General features: G+C 37.8%; 1 protein-coding gene across 8 annotated transcripts in view; it reads right to left on the bottom strand.

The window, feature by feature from the left end:
• Window positions 1-231: 231 nt before the first annotated feature.
• LOC125457582 (endothelin-converting enzyme 2-like) overlaps window positions 232-18,007 on the bottom strand; it is a 173,168-nt gene continuing 155,392 nt past the window's right edge. For all 8 annotated transcript variants that reach the window (XM_048541996.2, XM_048541993.2, XM_048541998.2 and 5 more), the window contains 8 exons: window positions 17,422-17,520; window positions 10,588-10,665; window positions 8,880-8,983; window positions 7,852-7,962; window positions 7,687-7,754; window positions 6,650-6,840; window positions 4,969-5,064; window positions 232-4,340 (listed from right to left, as the gene is read on the bottom strand). In XM_048541996.2, coding sequence (XP_048397953.1) covers window positions 4,164-4,340; window positions 4,969-5,064; window positions 6,650-6,840; window positions 7,687-7,754; window positions 7,852-7,962; window positions 8,880-8,983; window positions 10,588-10,665; window positions 17,422-17,520 — 924 coding nt within the window. In that variant the 3' untranslated portion in view covers window positions 232-4,163. The remainder of the gene's footprint in view (window positions 4,341-4,968; window positions 5,065-6,649; window positions 6,841-7,686; window positions 7,755-7,851; window positions 7,963-8,879; window positions 8,984-10,587; window positions 10,666-17,421; window positions 17,521-18,007) is intronic.

Here is an 18,007-nt window from a genome sequence, read left to right as displayed (position 1 = left end):
TCTTAAAACTTCACTAAGATGAAAAGTTCATTTTCTTTATTTTGATCAATGTTCCTTTTGTCTTTTAAGGTTCTTGAAAAGTACAGTCCATTAGTGATGTTTTTCTTAAGAAATGTGTTGAAAGTCAGTATTCTACATTTTCATGCTGTGTGCATGATTCTCTTAATATCCATGAATAGTAAAATGTATTCCTTAGTAACCAACACAGAAATTTTAAGGTAGAGTGTTTTATTAGTGTGTATATAAATGCTGCTTTAATACCACTCTACATCAATTTTTCCACAGAAACCAAAGCAAATAACAATTATTTTCAACATAATAATGCTTTTCTGATTATTTGACATATTAAAAAAGAAACTGGTCGATTTCAAGGATTAGTTGCCCAAAGGATTGTGTTAGTATTAAGATTTGTAACACAAAACTTAATATCTCAACTATTAGAGTGACAGTGATTTACACTATTGTGAGATAATCTAAACTGACGGCATGTTCTAGCTTCCAAAGTTGAATGTAAATAACACACATAATTAAAATCAGGTATATCATAACAATAAATGAGTTTCAAAATGGTGCTGTGAAATTTAGTGGTAATTCTATGACTTTTGGTACAATGGAAACCTGGCCAGTTCGGGCAATTAGTGTTTCTTGTTTGAGCACCAAAAACACTCGCATGACATAATTTTAATCTCGAGTAAATTAAAAAATCTCAATAGTAAACAACTATAGAATAAAAATAGTAACTGACTTAAAGCTGTTTAATGTGATAGAAGGATAAGCCATTTTTATCTAGTCAATCTCTCAACTTTAAATTGATTTTTTTTAGCCGTTTTTCAAAATGCTAAATGTTCAAATGCTAAATAAAACAATTGCACATACAATTGTGCGCACTAATAAATTACCTTTGAAAAGTCGGGCTGTTATAGACATAAATAACAACCAGTACATGTTAAGCAGCAAAAGGTCAGTAGATTTTGTATGAAAATATTAAAGCTCTATAAATACAACCAATAAATCAATCTGTTTTACATTTCATCTGTTTATTGCATAAAATATTGACAAATAGAAGTGTTCATTTGTTGCAAGAGGAGATTTTTCAATGGGTTATGCCTTGAGTTATTTGCTCTGATTTCATCACTATTGAATACTGTACTTGCAGAAACAGGAACTCCTAAATCTGAATACAGCTTACTGTGAAAATATCAGTTACTGGAGAACAATTCTAAAGGAGATGGTCACAGTTGAAGGGGATCCTAGATCCACCAGGTTGTTGTCCCAAATATTAAGATGATGCTGCTGGATCTTGGTGGGTTGGCGGGGGGGGAACCTCATCAAGAAAAGGGAAACATTTTATTGTGGACTAATTGAAAACCTGAGAGGGAAAATAAAGTTTTAATAGAAGAAGACACCTCTTCTTTTTACTTTGGCACCCTATTTCTGAACCAGCAGATGCCACACTGACCTCTACCACAGTTGTTCTCAAAGGGTTGGAACAGTTTCTACCTTTTTATCCTACCACAAATGGCTGAGTAATTTATACATTTATAGGTAGGCTTGGGTTAATGTAAGGTCGGCATTTGTTGTACCTTGCATTATTTTCATTGACCATCATGTGATTTTCTGGCTTTGAGAAAACTTGTTATATGGAAATGTCTCTTTAAACATTTATTATTTTGCACAATAAATGTATTTTCAATACCTCCCTTGTTCATGAAGAGTCCCTGGTGTTGGTGAATAGTTTATGAATAAAGAAAGCACTGGATGTGCAAAAATAGACAGTCAGTATCACAGTTAACTCTTCGGTTGTATGGGGCTATAAATTCCTACCACCACTAAATAAATAGGTCTTCAAATAAAACTATCCTCAGATATAATGGTCTTGGTAGTTAATAGAAACAGGAAATTGCAGAGCATATCACTATAATGAGCTTGATGTCCTGTACTGAAGCACATTCTTAGTCCCTTACCAGTTCTGACAAAGCAGCCAATCAATATGATGCAGTATGTCTTTGGTTTCTTTTGAAGTAAACTTTTTACAGAAAAGGCAACCATATAATGAGCCATGATTTTATTATATAATTAACATTATAGACATGATGATCAAGCCAATGCACAAGTAATATCTAACAAATCTCTACAGACTTGGCCAAAAGAGAAATAAAAAGGAAAATTTTCACGTGAAGGATAATACAACTGGAAGTTAGATCTGCCCAAAGGAAATAGGAAAACTAATAATCTCTACTTGTGATTTCCATATTTTATGGTAAGTCATACAACATTACCACATCAGTGGGGAGAAAAAAAGCTGTTGTAGAGATGAAGACAGTTCTAATATTTACAAACCTTAAAAGCTGGATTTAAGAAGTATATTAAAAAATGTTGGATTAATCAAAAAGTAGCCTTCTTACAGGATAAATGGTATCCACAGCATAACTTTCTTTAGTGGGATGCGAATATAGCCGACAAGTCCCCATACAGAAGGGGATAGGTGTTGATAGCCAGTCATATTGGCAGTATTTAATGGAAGTGACAGTGATCTTACTCACAAGATCAAACTAAATACCACTGAAACAGTTTTTTTTCTTCAAATTAAACTCTCAGCAGCAGTACAATTAGCTATGATTTAATAAATAATAAGCATTAAATATTAAAGGCGAGAGCTGGTAGCCAGAGGCTGGCAGTTCTATTGAATGGCAATGCCATTGGGTAAGTGGTGCTGTTGCCAGGATGATATTAACCCATGGTCCAGTATTCTCATTGGATCCCTGGATACATGAGTGATTGTGGGGCAGTGATGAGGTTTGCCTGCAAGCGCAAATGTTGGATCCTTCATGAAACTTTGAGAGACCTTAAACACAAGACACTCCATGGATCTGTGAACAACCCTGCACAAGGTGGATTTTTGTTGTGCTCTCCACATGACAAGCCGCTGCCAACCTGGTTAATACCATCAGTTGAGCAGTAAGGCATTAATTGCCAATTGAGAAGCACCAATTGGTGTTGGGATATAAAGGCCATTTAGAACCTTACACACGACAGAGTGGGAAGGCATGGAGGTTATCATTCCCACCTTCTATCCAATTACGTGCCCCCTACCACCAAATCTGCCACAGTGGGCATTAAATTCATAGGGTAGCTATAGATTGAAGGGCAAAATGATATTCATATTTTCTAAAACTTTAGAAGTTTTCAACTTGCTTTAGTCTCCTTGCTTATTGTTATCATAATACCATTACCACTGCCTTGTACTTTCATATCTTTCTTTCTTCCACTCTTCTTTTACAACTTATAGAATTCCTCAAAGATTGAATACCTTTTAGATGTCTTCATACAGCATTTAATTTTAAAATGAGATTATTAGTTTGCAAAGGTTAGTTTTAGGTATTTTATATGATTTTTAAAAGTGAACTAATTTAAACTTTGTAATTTAAATTACATTTCTTCAGCTTAGATACAAAGTGTGCCTTAGCCTTCAGAATTCTCATTTTCAGTGATTTTAATCAGTCAGAACTTGAACACATGTACAAAGATCTGTGATCCTCCCACCCACAACATTAACACATTGGTGCAAACTAACAGTATAACTTAGCCTTCCTGTCTGCTCTGTAACCATAGTAGCAAGGATAATATATTAAAGACAGGGATTTCAATACCTCAGCTCTTCAGTTGTGTGACAGTGTTCAAATTGGTATAAGGTTTAAACCAAAGGATATTTCAAATTCTACCTGGAAGCCTGCCAATTGCCAGGCTGCAATTTTTAGTTGACGGTACACAAAGTAAAGGGACTGACTGTCTTCTAATGATATGAACGATGTTACTCTGTGTGGTCATGATGCACACAGGCATACAGCATGAATGTATCATCTTTACACTAGATCATATTGATTTTCTAGCACACAAACTATTTCACTCTTATCTCATCCTTAGAACAAAGCTATAGATTGCTCTATCATGTTAAGGAAGTGTGTAACAGGCTAGTGAAACACACAGACATTGACTATGCATTTTTAACATTTAATAATCTTTTAACATTTGTGGTACAAAAAGTGCGTGATATAATGTACATTTTCTTTTATTTTTTATTCCTCTTAGGTCAGCGTTTCAAAGCTTTTTGACTTCCTGTGAAAACTATCCAGTGTAAAGGTCCATTGGTAGGACATCCATAGCTACCACACTTCACATTGTTTTCCAGGATTCATTGGGGTCCCTGTTGCACAATTGAAACGTTCAGCAAAGTCTTTGGAATTTGATAACGTTCCAATAACTCGATATTTGGCTGGGCTGTGTGGATCTGTAATAAGGCCTTCATGGGCACTCTCTGGTGTGCGCACAGAACACCACACCTGTAAGGGTGATAGAAATTAAAATCTGTCAGTTTTTAATTTCTATCATTTTTTAAAAATTATGAAAAGGTAAACAATTAATTTAAGATGATAGCATCTGTGACAAACCTTTTAACATTGGATTATCAAAGTTTCATGGGACAAACGTTACTGCAGTGTGTTAGTTTTAACTAATTATCATATTTGCCTTAATTACACCAGTGATTATGAATTTACAATGACAAAGGAATGTGATTGTTAATTGCTTTCAACATAATTTACATTACTCACTTAAGAAACTTAAGTGTACCCCAGCTTCATTTAAATAAATAATTATTTTCTGTTTTCAATCATGATATTCAATGGAATAACAACATTGCTGGAAGTAATATGACTCAAAGATTTTTAAAATATTCTCTCTCAGTTGAAAATAGTGAGTGTACAAGTACCTTTCAACTGATCCTACTCCTTGCTGGAATAATCAACAAAGTGAATGTATAAATTATTTGCTCAGCATAACTGTAAAGTGATTTTATTTTTATACAGGGTTTCATAAAGTTATGAATTGAGTAGTTTCAGAACACTTAATAACAATTTAAATATGGAGAATAAAAAAAAAGCAAATCCATTGACTTTTCACGTATCTTACTTGTGCAAATCCTACAAAGAAGAGCTGATGATTGGTCAAGTCAACCGCAGGCAATAGTTTTTCTTCTCCATTCTGTTTCACCCATGTTTTGTAGGCCTGAAAATTTGGCCAAAGCAGAATTAAGTTTACAGGTAATTTTCGAATTTGTCAAACAACAGAGAAAATGAATGTGCGCAGGTATGTAAGTATTAAAAAATAAAAGCTAGATCTGTAGTTGATACATAATTTCCTTATTCAATAAACTCATTTTCAAGATATCTGCCTAACATTCTCCCATCTCTGTTCTAATAAAGATCTTCGGATGTCTCTATGCTCTGTGCCAAACCTATCCAAAGTCCCTTAAATTATGTCTTTTCAATCTGGCATACCACTTTTAATACTGCTATCCCTGTCATTCCATCTTACAGATGACACTGATCTTCCCCTGCTATAACATCAAGCAATTTGACCTCTTCCATTTATGCTATAAATGTATTGTTTGTACAAAGTACCACATTAGGGTGCATAATACTGATGCATTCAAGTATTATAAAGATTCAGTTTCACCAGTCTGAACATGTGATTAGCATGCTTGATTATGGAATCCTGAATATTTCAAGTTACAGCCTGGATATACTAACAAAGGTGAGGTCGGATAGTTCACTTGCCTGGGTAGCTGATTTGCAATGCAGAGTGATAACAATAGCACAGGTTCAATTCCTGCACTGGCTGCAGCTACCATGAAGGTCCTACCTTCTCAATCTCATCCCATGTTAGAGGCATGGTGACCCTCGGAATAAACCACCACTGATTGTCTCTCTATAATTAGAGAGCAGCCCTGTCTGAATATGGTGATTTTACTTTTACCAACACAAGTGGGCAGATGTGAAGCTATAAATTCACTTATTGTGTGACATTAAGTTTGAGCTCTAATCTCATTAACACACTCATGATTACAGTGACTCATCAATCAACTCAGTTGCAGACTCCAACATCATCATCTGTTTTTGCAGGAGAAATCATTTACATAAACCGTGGAAAGACTGGTCACACAATATTACCCACACCCTCTGCTCTTCTAACCCACTTCAGAAGGCAGCCTGAAAGCTTCTGGAAAGACAGTTACATATGGGGGAGTCGAAGTCAAAAAGCAATTGTAAATTCTAGTTCATTTTTTATATCTGGATTCTCTTCCATCCCAACATGAATCAACCCTCCTCATTCCTATCAGAATTCAGATGGCAAATTAGTTCTTCAACAACCTGATTTTACTTCCAGTAGATGTGCTAACCCAACTGATTAATATCTATATTTCCAGGCTTGAAGTAGTATAGGGTAGAAATCTGTCTTTGATTTTAGAAATTTTCTTGAACAGGCAACATTGAACCAATTGTCTGTTATACATCACTTTTGATGTCATGTTTGATGTAACGGGACTGAATACGGAATGAACAGTACAATGGACAGATTATATTGCGTGACTACCTCAAAAGAGTTTCTATTCCAGTATGGCTATCATCTAGCGAGATCTATTCTACCACACTTGCTGCTTAGGTTACAATATACTTTTTTAAAAAACTGTTAATTCTTCCAAACACTGATTTCTTCGCAACTCTTTGGAAAGGAATTGCATGTAAGAAATAACTGGTATCAATGGTTTCACATTAACTGTAAATATACATATGAAAAATTATTAACCTACATGATATGCAGCTTTGAGGCCACCATTATCTGCAATGTTTTCACCCAATGTTTGTTTTCCATTGATATGTTCTCCATTTACTGAATACTGGTTGTATTGATTAACCATACACTCAGTTTTGTTTTTAAAAGTTTCAACTGAAGAATTTTGCCACCATGGTTGTAAATTACCATCTTTATCATATTCTCTGCCTGTACAAGATAGGAAAATTAGTTAACATCTCACAATGATTACAACAAAATCCTACCATCTTAGAATTTGATTATTTTATGGCAAGAAATTGAAATAGAATAGATTTCGTAAAGATTTTGCTATTTGCTCACTCTAAGAAGTTTTAATGGAAGGGAACTACTTCTACATTGAATCCCTTTGTCACAACATTATATTTATTACTGGACTGAGACTAGTTTTTCTTTGATGAAGTCAGAGTTATATAGAGTTTTTTTTTGCCACTAACCCAAAGAGAAACACATACGTTCCTTTGAAAAGCATTAAAGATGGAGCAAGTTGCTCCTGATGCCATGATTGCCTTGTCAAACTTCTCATCCAATTCTGCCACACATCTCGCGTAACTCACGTCATTCAGACACCATTAAGATTCTACCCATTGTGTCTGTCAGAATCTCCTGCCTCCCCATCAGTTATATTCCCTCACCAAGCAAATGACAACTTCACAAGGTGTACTTGTTATTCAGGATTGTCTACGAATCCTACCGATACCAGATCGAATAGCAGTTAATTTCAGATAGAGCAATGGCTGTCAGCCCTCTAGAAGCACAGCAGCATTGGATGATTTTATTATAAAATCTTTCGTATGTTTGCCCTGTGACATTCATTATAGAGAGATATTGTGTTGCTCTAATTTAGGCAGGGCTGTCGTGCAAGTACTGGTGTGCATCTCCAGTCCTCCTCCTGTCATCACTAGAATTTGAGTTGAGGTCATGGTGAGGACAAATGGGTGCCACAAGTTTGTGCCTGCCAAGTTCCAGCAGTCTCATTATACTGCTGGAATATCAGTGCTTGTATATACTATGTACCTTGGTCATCAAAGGCATGTGTTAATTCATGACCCATCACTACTCCAATGCCTCCAAAGTTCAGAGATCTATTATGAACAACAAAAGAATATTGGTTATTTTATCTGATCTTTATTTGATTAATTCTTAATGAAAATATCATAACTCTTAAAAAAACACGCTTACTTTGGACTGCTTCTAGCATAGAATGGTGCTTGCAAAATACCAGCAGGAAAGACTATCTCATTTTTTGTTGGCAGGTAATAGGCATTTACTGTGGGAGGTGTCATGCTCCACCTATAGTTGAGAGCAAAAGCGCACTATTAAGCATTTGACTCGCTGTTAATTCATATTTATAATACAAACAACATACAAATACCAGTTACTTCCAAAAAAGAAAGCATTTTATCGCATATTATTCTGTGTGTCTCTCAGAAATGTTTCAATTGCTCCACAGGGAATAAATTGTGTTGTGTACCTGTCATTATTTTGGTAAATCTAATATAGTTTACCTTATTTAAATAAATGTTTTGAGAGAGAAAAGGGGGTTTTTTTTTGGTTACATGCTACAGAATACAACGGTATTTATCAACATGTTTTTACAAGTTGCTCTTCCATTCTGGAAAAAAAATGTTAACTGAAATTTATCCTTTTAATTTAAAAATGATGTCAAAACATTTTATTTCTTTCCAGCTCACATAGTTAGGTTTTTCACAAGAACTTAAAACCCTAATGACATCTCATTAAAATTTTCAATGAAAATATGTTCAATATTTAAGTTGCTTCAATAAATATGAACACATCTTGAACAACTTTTTTGCAAAATTCACAAGGAGTAGATAAAAGTTAGAATAGATTTTATGTGCTCCCTGCCTCTTGGAGTGCAATTAGAAATTTGGGGCCATTGAAACAGAGAAAGTCCAGAAGGACCCACTGATCCCTAGAGATCCACAATGCTCCCAGCACATGAATTTGACAAATTTGTTCCATTTATCTGTACACTGAAATTCTTTAGTAATATGAATATGGTCTATCTTATCAGAGATTATTCTGAGAAAAAATTGTTATCGTTGATTAAAACACCAACTTTTTTTTAAAAAAGCCACCATCAAAAACAGATGTCTGTATTAATACTATTCTTTGTGTTATTTTCTCAAATTTTATACTTAAGTATTATTGGCATGTAAGGTGAATAGGCTTTACAGAATACGTACTGGTCACGGTTGGGTGCTTTCCGAAGCTGGTCTGCCATTACCTTGGCTGAAAAGTTGTAGAAATTTAACATATTTTGAAAGAATGAATCTTCTGATACTTCATACTAGTTGCAAACATGGAAAAATGAAAATTAATTGGATGATAAACAAATCTGAAGAATAATGCACATTAAATTTCAATGAAACTAGCCATCATTTGTTGCCCAAACATTGATGTCAATTCTTAAACAGCAGCATGGATAATGTTATCCTAAGTGGAGCCACAGAGACTGTTACTCTGTTACTTCAGGTGCTACATCTACCTTTGTCTCAATATGCTCACCTTATACATAATTTGCATTTAATTAATCTAAATCTTTTGACATGTCAATGTGCTATCATGCTTGTGTCTGGGGAAATTGAGCAGTAGCAGTCAGTGAAACACCTCTTAATCAGGAAAAAAATACAGTTAACGATAAACTGTAATCCTTTTTAGATTTAGGTTGAAAGGTAAGAGAAAGTTGAGTTAGAATAGTGCCTCCTATAAAGAGGACACTATCCAGGTCTGAAACTGTATAGTGGTTAATACAATACCCCACCATCAACCCCTGACCAGCATAGTCATTCAACCACACTTAGTTATTCACAGATGATGCTTCAAGAACATTGAACTAAAAGATTTTGTCCATTGAGCTCTCTCTGCAGTTAATGGACCAGATCTTAGCAGCTTAAGGAGGAGAAATTAATTTGCATATTGCCAAGCAGGTAGCACTCCATAATTTTGCTTGGCCTGGGGAATTTACGTAAGTCTGGATAATGCTGCTGTACAGGCAAATACCTTTCCCAAAGTTTTCTAAATACATCTCACTGGCTCAAGTGCAGAGAAAGCCTGTGTGTTAAACGATACAGTGCCTTGGTGTTCAAAGCACTGAAGTATTGTTGCAATTACTGTCCCTTGAAACAGAATGAAAATCTTGGAACTCATTGAACATTGCAACATACCTGAAATTTGTAAGAAAAACATGCAGAAACAGATTCTTTTATCTATAATACACAACAGTGTTTCTCACTGTACACAAACCTTGGCTTCACTGCGATAAGTAGACGATAATTTCAAAAAGAACAATTAAGGCAATACATAAGATGATATGCATTGTGTAGTTCTGGACCTGATAATAAGATGCTTGCATATCAATTCACATATCCTAAGTTAATTTAACATGCATAAAGCAAATTCACATTCTTTATCACACTGATAATAATTAAGTAGAAATTTTCTGACAGTCTTTTAAATAGTATATTTTGATAGATGTGATTTAAAACTCTGTTAAGTCACAATGCTGGAAACAGGTAACAATGTGATAATTTTCAAAAGGTTTTTTGTATTTGTAGTCTGTGTGAAGACTTACGTTTACAAATTTTAATCAATTTTGAACCATTATTGAGGATGGAAGTGTTAGCTAAACAATAACTACTATGTAACACATTTTAAATCTTAGAGAAACATTATATTGGATCCAAACTTTTTTTAACCCAACAGCCTTTGACTACTTTGGTCAGGGAAATTAAATTGAAACAAAATTACTGCTCTATTATTTATGGAGAAACCATCTTTTGTGAACAAATTCAAATATTTTGAAGACAGATTAATGCTAAGCAAAAATCACATAGTACCAACAATAAAAGATGATGATTCAGAATCCCAGTCCTTGAGAATGGGTTTACTCACCCCATCGTAAACTTCATCTAGCTCCTTTGTATCTAAAATGAAATCTGGAAAACCAATCATGTCATAAATGGCATCAGCCTATTAAGAGAGAAAGAAAAGAAACAATATGCATTAAATAAATACGTGAAATACAGAAATATTTGTGGCCAAATGGATGTAGAGCTGTCCATCTTTATGAATTAAAAGGGTTTCCACTCAACCTATTTACATCTACATTAATTTTCTTTTCCCAAACAAGGTAAGTGTTGACTAATCCACACTGAAATGTGTAGGGGCAACAATGTGTGTGAACGCAGAAGTTCATATTTACCAATTTGGACAAACAAAAAACCGGCTTTATTGTAGAATGTGTTTTACATAACTTTTACCTTGTGAAGGAGCATTGCCTTGAAATAGAAATAACACGTGAGTTAGACTGAAGTAGTAGAAGAAGAAAACAACTGTGAAGTTGGGCAAAGCTTGAATTGCAACCCACAAAGGCAAGAGAAGGCTAAGTTAACAAAGTGCCATTTCAGTGGGGCCAGATCTAAATGTCAGCCAATTTTCACTGAATAAATTACAAAACCTCTACTTGTACAGTATGTGTAAACTTCTCTGGGTGTTTCATGTACCGTAAATTGAAGGTACACAGTGCCATTGTGGTAATTCCACTGCATTAGTAATCCAGAATCTCAGACTAATGTTCTGGGGAACAAACAGAAATTCAGTGGGTCTGACAGCATTTGTAGAGTGAGAAACAGAGTTAGCGGTTTTGAGTCCAGGATGACCCTTGACAACATTCTGGGAAATGGACGTACATGGAATAGTGTAGGTTAAATGGGCTTGAGATCGGTATGACAGCTCGGCACAACATCGAGGGCAAAAGGGCCTGTACTGTACTGTAATGTTCTATGTTCTAAATGTGTTCAAATCCTACCCACTGTGGTAAGGGTGAAATTTAAATTCAATAAAATCTAGAATTAAAAGGTAGCCTAATGTTGACCAATGAACCACTGTCATAAAAGCCTCTCTGATTCAGTAACGGTCTTCCCCCTAGGGGGAATGGGTCTGGGTGGGACCTTCTGAGGGTTGGTGTGGACTTGTTGGGCCAAAGGGCCTGTTTCCATACTGCAGGGATTCTATTCAATGAACATCCATGATGGAAACTTAGCTTTCCTAGCTTTCATGAGAGTCATGACCCACAGCAAAGTGCCCCCTGAAATGGCCTAGCAAGCCACTCAGTTGTCTCAAACTGCTACAAAGTCTAAAGAAAGGAACAAAATGGGACCAACCACCTGACATTGATGTAGGTACCAGAAATGACAACAGCAAACACAACTGCTGACCCTGGAAAAACTTCCTTACCAAACATCTTTGTGCTAAAATTGGAAAGGCTGTCCTACAGACTCATCAAGCAACAACCATACAGTTATACTCATGGAACTGTACAGACAACATCCCAGAAATGGTTTATTCACCAGAAATGGTGATCTATAGCGAAATAAATGGGATGGAGTCAGCTGTGGATTCTTCAAAATAGACTCCAAACCCCATGAAAACACATGGGATCAGTTCAAACATAGACAACCTGCCACAGATGACCATCTACATCTACCTCTTCCCCAAGGCTGGCACATTTTCCCCTCTGCTGTTACCAAAAGCTGGATATCAACACTAGTTAAATGAAGAGTGCAGATGGGCATGCCAGGAGCAGCACCAGGGCTGTCTAAAAATCAGCGTTCATACCCAATGAAGTTACAACACAGGACGACTTGCTTGGCAAACAGTGGAAGCAGCTTGTGATACACAGGAGGTAGGTGATCCCACAACCAATGGATCAGACTGAAGCACCGCAGTTCTGTGACATTCAGTTGTGAATAGTGATGCACGTTTAAATAACTGAGGAAGGAGGAGACTCCATGACTATCCCTTCTTCAGTCATGGAGGAGCTATGCATCAATGCAACAGACAATAGTGAAGTGCTTGCATCCATCTTCAGTCAGAGGCGCTGACTGGATGATCCATCACAGCTTCCAAATGGCTCTAGGCACTGGATATACCAAAGGCTATTGGTCCTGTGAGTACCTGGCAACAGTCCTGAAGACTTATTTTCAAGATTTAGCCATGTCCCGACCCAAGCTGTTCCAATACAGCTACAACACTCACATCTGCCCAAAAATGTGGAAACATTGTGCACAGGACATACCTGGGCAAAGGCATTACAACTCCAAAATAAAAACCAAAAGAACTGTGGATGCTGTACATCAGGAACAAAAACAAAGTTGCTGGAAAAGCTCAGCAGGTCTGGCAAAGAACAAAGAAACCTACAGCACAGGAACAGGCCCTTCAGCCCTCCAAGCCTGCACCGATCAAGATCCTCTGTCTAACCTGTCATCTATTTTCTAACGGTCTGTGTCCATTTGCTCCCTGCCCATCCATGTACCTGTCCAAATATTATCTTAAAAGACGCTAACGTGTCTGCGTCTACCACCTCCGCTGGCAATGCGTTCCAGGCACCCACCACCCTCTGTGTAAAGAACTTTCCACGCATATCTCCCTTAAACTTTCCTCCTCTCACTTTGAACTCATGACCCCTAGTAATTGAGTCCCCCACTCTGGGGGAAAAAGCTTTTTGCTATCCACCCTGTCTATACCCCTCATGATTTTGTAGACCTCAATCAGGTCCCCCCTCAATCTCCGTCTTTCTAATGAAAATAATCCTAATCTACTCAACCTCATCTGTGAAGGAGAAAACAGAACTAACATTTCAGGTCCAGTGACCCTTCTACTCTGTTCTGAGGAAGGGTCACTGGACCCAAAACATAAACTCTGTTTCCTCCTTCATGGATGCTGCAGACCTGCTGAGCTTTTCCAGCAATTTTGTTTTCATTACAAATCCAACCTGGCTAATCATCACCCTATCAGTCTATTCTGTGTCATCAGCCAAGTAATAAAAGGGGTCATCAATTTTTTTTATTAAGCAAATTTGTAAAGGCATAACCTGCTTACTAACATTCAATTTGGGTTTTGCCATTGCCAGTTAACTCCTGACCTTACTGCAGCCTTGGTATAAACATAGACAAGGAAGCTAAAATCCAGAAGTGAGATGAGAATTATTGCCCTTGACATCATGGCAGCATTTGATGGAGTGTGGCATTTAGAAGCCTGAGCAAATTTGGTAACAATGAGTCAGGGGAAACTTTCTGCTAGCTGAAGTCTAATCTAGCACAAAGGAAGATGGTTATGGTTGTTGGTGATCAATTATCCTAGCCTAGGAGATCTCTGTAGGAATTCCTTAGGGTAGTGCCTAGGCCCAACCATTTTCAGCTATTTCATCAAAGCCCAAACTCCATCATAAGGTCAGAATTGGAGATGTTCACTCATGATCACATAATATACAGCACCAATTGCAGCTCTTCAGATACTGAAACAGTATGTGTTCTTATGGACAATATCCAGACTTGGGCCAATAAATGGATAGAAGTTTGGCACAACACAAGTACAGGCGATGACTTTCTTCAATAAGAGAAGATATAATTATCTCCCCTTCATTTTCAGTATCATCATCATCACTAAATCCCAACTGTCAACATGCTGGGGTTACCATTGACCACAAACTAAACTGGAGCAGCCATATAAATATTATGGCTACAACAGCATGTCAGAAGCTAAGTATTTTGTGCTGAGTAACTTACCTCCTGTTTCTCAAAGCATGTCTACATTCTACAAGACACAAATCAGGAGTGTGATGAAAGCTCTCCACTTTCCAGGATGTGTGCAGCTCCAAAAGCTGTAAAAAAAAAGCTTGATACCATCCAGATCAAAGCAGCCTGCTTGATTGATACCCCATCCCACGACCTTAATCATTCACTCCCTTCACCACCGACACTCAGTGCGTATCAATCAAAAGGTGTACTGAACTAATTCACCAAAGCTCCTCCAACAGCACTTTCCAAACCAGCAACATTTACCAGGTTGAATGACAAGCCCTACAGATGCATGGCAAAACCACCTGTGACTTCACCTCCAAGCCTCATACCATCCTAACTTCTAAGTATATTGCTGTTCCTTTACTTTCACTGGATCAACATCCTGGAAATCCTTTGCTTAAAAGCATTGTGGGTATCCCTACATCCCAAGAATGACAGCGGTTCAAGAAGGCTGCACCCCATCATTTTTTCCAGAGCAACTGAGGAATCAGCAATAAGTGTTTACCTACCCAGTGATATCCTCATCAATGAACATTTAAAAGAAACAAAAAATACAAAATATCATCAGTATATTGCTCCAATTAGAGAAGTTTTGGCAAGCCTTTCTGTTTTGCAGTCATCAACACAAATGTAAGAATGCCAAATTTACACTAAGAGAAAAGGGTCCATCCAGGGAATCACCACAAATAGTCATTCTTCCTGCACAATTACCTCAAATTCTCCAAGGATCTATTCTTGGACTCCATGTGAAAACAAAATCACAGTTTATTTACTGCCAATGGATCAAAGTCCTGATCTCCATACCCAACAGTGCTTTGGCTGAACATTCATCATTTGAACTGTGTACATTCAACAAATTGGCTTAGCACACCTTCTCAGGGGTAATAAGGGATCAGCTGACCTTGATACCAGTGCCTACATCTTAGGAATGGAGGACTTTTATCCCCTTGTAGCTGTCTGGCGGATGAATGCACCATACAAGCATCCTAATAATCCTGCATTAACGTGGAGGCTTTTTTAACTTGTCACAAACAATCTGGACAATTATGAGTTATCACCCCTTTTATTCAAGAAGAGAATTAACAATAGGAACTTACATAGCAGCTGGGTGCCATCTATGCTTCTTTCACATTGGGAAACTTAGAACACCATGAAACTGAATTGCCTCCCTTTTTGTGTTCCTGAATTGGATACATTTTCCAGCTATCAGAATTATCAATACACATTCTGGTGGTAGCACAGGCAATATCACAGTCTGCCTGTGACTTGATCAGAGTTCAGATCTGATCTTCACCCTTCATACAGTGGCTGGTAAAGCTGATGATTCCCTCTCTTTTTAAACTGGCCTCTCCAATAAGGTTATGTGCCCTGTACATTTCCTGGGGAGGGATGAAATCTTGAAGAGTGCATCTTCTTCACATCCTTTATTGACTTCCTCTATAATAATGACAAACAGAGGAATACCTAATGGAAATCCCATATCTGGTCCTCAGAATCTCATACTGTCTTGAAGGCCAACATCCCTCTATTTTTCATGAGATGTGCGAATTGCAGTCAACTAAGATTAATGGCTGTTACCATGACTGATACCAACTTTGTATTCCATATTGATCAATTGAATGTAAATTCCACCAGCAACAACAGTGGGATCTGAAAGTGTGTGTTCTCAGAAAGTTAGCCTTGGACTCTGGAATATCAATCCCATGATATTACTACTATGTATCCATCTCTCCGATAAAATAATAACTTCAGATCTCAGTTGATAGCAGGTATACCTTCTGTGAGGCTGGATGAACACAGCAGGCCAAGCAGCATCTCAGGAGCACAAAAGCTGACGTTTCGGGCCTAGACTCTTCATCAGAGAGGGGGATGGGGTGAGGGTTCTGGAATAAATAGGGAGAGAGGGGGAGGCGGACCGAAGATGGAGAGAAAAGAAGATAGGTGGAGAGGAGAGTATAGGTGGGGAGGTAGGGAGGGGATAGGTCAGTCCAGGGAAGACGGACAGGTCAAGGAGGTGGGATGAGGTTAGTAGGTAGCTGGGGGTGCGGCTTGGGGTGGGAGGAAGGGATAGGTGAGAGGAAGAACCGGTTAGGGAGGCAGAGACAGGTTGGACTGGTTTTGGGATGCAGTGGGTGGGGGGGGAAGAGCTGGGCTGGTTGTGTGGTGCAGTGGGGGGAGGGGACGAACTAGGCTGGTTTAGGGATGCAGTAGGGGAAGGGGAGATTTTGAAACTGGTGAAGTCCACATTGATACCATATGGCTGCAGGGTTCCCAGGCGGAATATGAGTTGCTGTTCCTGCAACCTTCGGGTGGCATCATTGTGGCAGTGCAGGAGGCCCATGATGGACATGTCATCTAGAGAATGGGAGGGGGAGTGGAAATGGTTTGCGACTGGGAGGTGCAACCTCCTTGACCTGTCCGTCTTCCCTGGACTGATCTATCCCCTCCCTACCTATACTCTCCTCTCCACCTATCTTCTTTTCTCTCCATCTTCGGTCCGCCTCCCCCTCTCTCCCTATTTATTCCAGTTCCCTCTCCCCATCCCCCTCTCTGATGAAGGGTCTAGGCCCGAAACGTCAGCTTTTGTGCTCCTAAGATGCTGCTTGGCCTGCTGTGTTCATCCAGCCTCACATTTTATTATCTTGGAATTCTCCAGCATCTGCAGTTCCCATTATCTCAGGTATACCTTCTGTGTTTTGTTTCAATTTGTCTTTGGTGCATACGCAAGAATACCTTGTGGGATTTGGAGGTACAGAAGTTTAATTCATTTAAAATGGCTCAGTGGGAACTTGGCAAGGGGCATCTAGGAGAGGTAGCTACTGCATAAATTTGTTCACCAATAAATCAGTTTTCAACAATTCTGTGTCACAGAATATTAAAAATAACAAAGAGTTTGGTTTTCACATCCCACCAGTGGATCTCATCCAACCGCCAGTGCAAGAGTATCATTAAAGCAGCATAAGTGCAAAGCTTAATGAAAACAATTGCATTTATATATGGTCCTCTTTAACATTGTAAGACATTTCAACATGCTTCATGGGAGCATTATCAAACATTGTACTGGGCTTTCAATTACTCTGTAATAAGTTTGCATTTTAAAATGCTGAATCGTCTAGCAAAATTCAACAATTTGAGAAACATGAACCTTTTCCTTAGCTGCTTGTCGGGTTTTATCATCCATCCACGTAAGCTTGTCCAAACCATCCTTAAATGCTGTTCGAATTTCGTTAATCATTTCTTCTGCCTGGATATCAAATTAGAAAAACAAGAGCTGTAAGTTGTACTTCAGGCTAAACTGTAGAATCAAATTAAATTACAGGAGGCCATTCAGCCAATTATCTGTGCTGGCTCTCTGCAAAAATAGGTCAGCTAATCCCACTTCTCTTCCCTTCCACCCTTGCTGAATAGCTTTGCAATGTTTTTTTTTCAGCTAATTATCCATTTCCATTAAACATGAGCCATGCCGATACAAAAACAGGGTGTATGAAACCTTTTGAAATTTACCCTAAATTCTTGCTTCTTCCACCAATGGGAAAGTTTCTCTTTTCCTATTCTGACCAAATCCCTCATCATTTTGAACTCTATCAAATCACCTATCGATCCATTCATGCAACTAAAGTCTCTCACCTCCAGAATCGTTTTCATAAACTTCTTTGCACTTTCTCTAAAGCCTTCATTGTTCACAATGCTTCCACGTTCTAAGCCATCTGCAAATTTCGAAATGTTGCTCC

Source organism: Stegostoma tigrinum, chromosome 14 (assembly GCF_030684315.1).
Source record: "Stegostoma tigrinum isolate sSteTig4 chromosome 14, sSteTig4.hap1, whole genome shotgun sequence".
In the NCBI taxonomy this organism is placed as follows: domain Eukaryota; kingdom Metazoa; phylum Chordata; class Chondrichthyes; order Orectolobiformes; family Stegostomatidae; genus Stegostoma; species Stegostoma tigrinum.
The sequence above is the reverse complement of the archived record's forward strand: the minus strand, read 5'-3'. Positions and strand labels throughout refer to the sequence as shown.